This window comes from Oratosquilla oratoria, chromosome 19 (assembly GCF_046742065.1).
Source record: "Oratosquilla oratoria isolate Oo_2021 chromosome 19, ASM4674206v1, whole genome shotgun sequence".
In the NCBI taxonomy this organism is placed as follows: Eukaryota; Metazoa; Arthropoda; class Malacostraca; order Stomatopoda; family Squillidae; genus Oratosquilla; species Oratosquilla oratoria.
In genome coordinates this window covers 17,234,508-17,239,478 of record NC_134795.1, presented here as the reverse complement: position 1 = coordinate 17,239,478, position 4,971 = coordinate 17,234,508, and the positions used below count along the sequence as shown (strand labels likewise).

At 38.2% G+C, this 4,971-nt stretch overlaps 1 protein-coding gene across 3 annotated transcripts in view; it reads right to left on the bottom strand.

Annotated features, from left to right (window-relative positions):
- The window catches only part of LOC143035746 (AMMECR1-like protein), an 88,478-nt gene extending 84,664 nt beyond the window's left edge, over positions 1-3,814 (bottom strand). For all 3 annotated transcript variants that reach the window (XR_012967327.1, XM_076202667.1, XM_076202666.1), the window contains exon 1: positions 3,258-3,814. Coding sequence is in view for 2 of the 3 variants with exons in the window: in XM_076202667.1 (XP_076058782.1) it covers positions 3,258-3,475 (218 nt within the window). In the remaining variant the exon portion in view is untranslated. The remainder of the gene's footprint in view (positions 1-3,257) is intronic.
- Between the last annotated feature and the right edge of the window lie 1,157 nt (positions 3,815-4,971).

Sequence of the window (4,971 nt, the reverse complement as noted above, 5' to 3'; positions counted from 1 at the left end):
CAGTTCTTGCCTATTTTCTTCTTAAGTCTAAATTTGTCCAATTTTATCCCATTACTACGAGTCCTACCCTGCTGTCTTAATATGGTGACCTTGCCTGCTTCACCCTTGTTAAAGACTTTGACCCAGGTGAATACCTCTATCAGGTCATCCCACACTGTCTTTCCAGAGAGTGGAAGTTAAGGTGCCTAAGGCTGTCTTATTAAGGCAAATTTGTAAGTACTTGTATAATTTTAGTCATTCTTCTATGTAATATCCATCTCACTGGGGTGTCCAGGTAGCATGCACCTCACTGGGGCCCCAGTGGGCTCTACTTCTCCAGCTAGGTAATGCACACCTAACTAGAAGGGGGATGGAGCATTGCACCTCCCACCCCCTAACTAGGTTAGAACAGATTAGATAGGGTCAGGTCTAATTACAGTTGGGTGGAAAATATTCCTGCACCTATATTCTTGTCAATTCTAATGATTTTATTGTTTCCATCAGAACCCCTTTGTAATGCTCATTTAACCCCACCAAATACCCTGATTCCCCAAACTGGTCTCCCAGACTACTGGAGTAGGTAATGGATGTGTGGTGAATATAAAATTAGTTATTTCCAAGAGAGACAAACATCAGATTTGTTCAAATCAGCAAAAAAAAAAAAAAATTGGAAAACTATTTTTGTCATAATAAAACCACTTCTGAATATCCATTGCAGTATGTGCCCCTACTACATAGCTTCCTCCACTAGACCCCAAACCCAAAGTACCAAATGTACAAGTTTAATCATTACTTTAGGAGTTCCAGTGACACCCCAATACACCTGAGCCAATACAATAATCATTTATGGTTGGAACCTAACCTTTATGCCAATGTGAATGGTGACCATTGTCCTTCCTTTCTGCTACACTCCTTAAATCTCTCCCTTACCATTTCTATAACTACATCTTTTCTGCCAGACATTGTCCCCAAGTACAGAAGCAATGGTTATCAGTAGCAAACTATATGAGGACCACAATGGAAATCCGAGGACCACAATGGAAATAAGTGTATATGCTTTTTGTGTTATCCTCGGCAATTTGCATTTATTATTTCGAACTATATGTTCTTGTCATTATTTGCACTTCATGTCCATTGATTCATTGCCAAATAAAGTCTATCTATCTATCTACTACCCTCCATATATCTTTCACCATCTCTTCAGCATGATACTGTTCCTAATGTATGACCATTGGTTATCTGTAATGAAATACAATACTGAACCTATACCTACTTCCCAAATATTCCCCAAAATCACAGCCCCATCAATCAATGCTAACCATCAACTGATGCTTTATCCAATGATATATACAAAAATATCTATCAAAACTTGCCTTGAATTTCACTCAGTTGAAAACCCATAGCTCTACAGTGGCTGGCAACAGTCCTCAGAACCTCCCACAGATCTCTTAAGCAGGGTCCACACTTGTTGCATTTCCATGTATCGTATCATCTTTGCGTACCACCTAGTGATATGATACAATGCAATAGGGTATTGTACCCATTTGTTGTGTATCTGCCTGCTGTATACGAATACGCTACAAGTGGGTACAATACCCTGTTGCACCGTATCATATCACTAGGTGGTATGCAAAGATGATACGATATATGGAAATGCAACAAGTGTGGACCCGGCTTTAGAGAAGGAACATTGGACTATTGTCTGCATTGAATCAGTATGAGCCTGTTTCTATGTCATGTCATCGGCTCAAAGTGGCAAGGAAAAGAGAGCAGTTACCAGCTCTCCATTTGTGAAAAAATGTCTTTGGTAGCACATCAAAATCAGTCATTACTGTACTAAAAATGGATTGATAGTTTATAACAAACTGATTGAATAGCAATCATCATAATTGTTGCCATGAATTTCACTAACTATAAACTTACAGCCACAAAGTGATTCTTTGCCTCTCCTTGATTTTTCTGAGATGAAATTCTTGATTCTTTAGTGTTGTATCCATATATCTATCAACCTGCAGTATACAGGAACAGTTTGCTTATGGGGTCCTATCTTAATCTTTAATTATCATATATTGTTTTTTATTTAGGTATGGTTTCAGCTTGGGTTATATCATCATTTAGGTTATTTAAGTTTACACATCTACAGAAACCCTGCTTTCTCATGTCCTTCACTTTTTTTTTTCGATTGTTCCTATAACCTCATGATGCCCTATTATCTCAAATCAAAAGAACTTCTCTGATCAATTTGTCCAACCTTTTTAATAATCTAAACACCACAATCACTCTTTCTCTTCAGTTTTTTGACAATGATGGGCCTAGTGCTTTGTCTACCCTCACATTCTATATCTACAAGACTGGGAATAATTTTAGCTGCTGCTCTTTATATTTTCTCAATGTTGCTTCTACCTCATGAAGGGACCAAACTACTGCTGCTGCATAACCCAATCAAAGATAGATTAGTGTCCATGATTTTTTTTATTATTTCTTCACCCGTGTTGTGAAGATCTACCTTTACGTCCTCCAGCAATACATGCATCTTCACAACCTGTACTTATTTCACTTACCACTGAATAATTCACAGATTATCTTTTCAAACCTATTTCCCATTTCTAGTATTTTGTATTGTCTGGCAATGCAATTAATTTTCCAGTGTGGAACAGTTTCCATGTCACTGGCTAAAAATAAGAGGAAGGCAGTAATCAGCTCTTCTTATGTGAAAAGATGAAGGAAATAGTTGAAATTTATAACAATTTGGGTCTGGAGCCTCAACTGCCAGCCCCTCAGGACTGCACCTCCAAAAGGGAGTGAAGGTGATGGTTTTAGAACGGATCCCGTTTAGAAAATGGGAAAAAGGGAGACAATTCTATTTGATGTCCATTTTGAAAGCTCACCACCATCAGGTTACAGTAACTGGTTCCTGACAATTAGATTTATCATATAAACCCATGGATTAGTCCTCTTCATTCAAATAAACTAAAACTCTTGTAGAGAAAGGAGTGAAATGTACAAAAAAAAAAAACTGCTGCAATACTACAGCTCATTTAGAAAACACCTTAACTTGAAGTTCCATTCACTACACTATCTTGCATTCTTAAGCTCATTCTTTTATAATTCAACATGAAATTACACCAGCTAGTGCACATAATGTATTAAAGGAACGATATTTAAGCAGGTAAACTCCTGAATAACAACTAGGAGACTAGGGTGAGAAATTACATCAGCTGACTGTAAATGACTTATGACATTCCTTACCTAAGTGGAAAGTGAAATAGGTAACTTACTATGGTTCATTAGTGAAAACTGGGGGCGCTGGGGGGTCCATACTGTGCAGGTGGCTATAAAGAACATCGAAGCAGTAGAAACACATTTCTACAGAGGCCACAGGAGTTATTCCATTCCTTAGGCTGCCGTTGGCTGTTGGTGTTAAGCCATTATAGCAACATGCTTGGGACCCTCCATTCAATTTGGGCTTCTTCGTCCCACAGCAGCCCGCGGCCATACTCCTCTTGGTCTCCAGCTTGACGAACCTTGCCAGTCCTAATGGACTTCCTTGGCACAGGAAAATAACGACGAACAAATATTTTGATGCCAGGATAGTGAATGACTGGTACAGTCTCCTGGAGGTAGTGGGAAGTGAGAGCGTCAAGAGATTTAAATCCAAGTATGATCGGTACGAGACTGAAAAAAAACAGAGAAGAGGCACCCTTTATGAGCACTAGCTCCCTTGCCTTTTCCACATCACTAAGGCAAGCAATCACTAAGACAGGCAATCTCCCTCAACTCCAAACTTCTCTAGCTACAAGGCTGTCCCACAGCTGATCGCACAGGCAGCGTTCGCACTGACAAAAATACTCGTAAATTAACAAAATTTAAGTTTATTTTGTATAGAATATTAATTTAATCTACCAATACTAAAAAAATGTATTGAAATAAAACTTAAAAGAAAATGCATTGGCAAAATTATTCTAATGATAAATCTGTAGAATAAGCAGTGTACGAAAGCTTCTCTTTGTTGCTGAAGTGAACCTTGGGAAAATGGGTCAGTGTGCTGATGGGATCACAGGGTCATCGTACACCTTTCACAGAGCATAGATAAAGTAGGAAAGCATTACTTTAGTGTAGTGTGTTTTCGCGCATAACTTTTAAAATGGGTGATGGTGTGAAATCAAATAGATTTAGGTTAGGTTCGGTTTTCTCTCAAGGGTTGTCTACATTTTCTTTGATGATCGATATCGAGACCAACCAGGATGTGCCTGCTATCGTTCTCAGATGCAGCAGTGTCCACAAAGAAAAGTAACAAAACTTTTTAACATTAAAAGTTATTTGATGTAACGATATTTTGCCTATATACTTCAGGGAGTTATATCGATAGGTGTAGTAGAGGGGATAAGACTTTGTGTACGAGTTTAAAATAAATTAAAATGCACATTCCTGGTAAATTTGCAAGTTCTTACGAATAAATATGTATTAAGTTGTATCATCCCTATGGTATATATTTTGCATGTTTATACAAACACACTTGGATGTACAAAGTGCGTGGGTCATGGACAGATTCACTTAGATGTAGCGGGTTATGTCGTAAAATTATTATTCAATCCACCTATGCGAGTATGCGTCAGCGGCAGGTCCAGTCCGATTTTCAGGTGGCATAGGGAAGGTTGAGTGTAGCGGCCACTGTAGCCTATATTCTTTCAACATAATCATAAACATAATTTATATTATACAACACTTGCACAATTTATAGGTTCAGAGGAGAACGCATTAAAATAAAATAAAAAATCGACCGTGATCCTTCAAGGACAAATTTCTACCGTGTTACACAAAGGGCATAACATGTACAAAAATAAATAAACATGAAACTACTAAGCATCTGATGGTGCATGGCGCCTCTACATCGTTTGGACAAACTTGTCGCATTTCATACCAATCCCTATTCTGCCTTCGGCGTACGCAATATGTTTTCATTTGTGATTGACATATTAGCATTGGGTATGC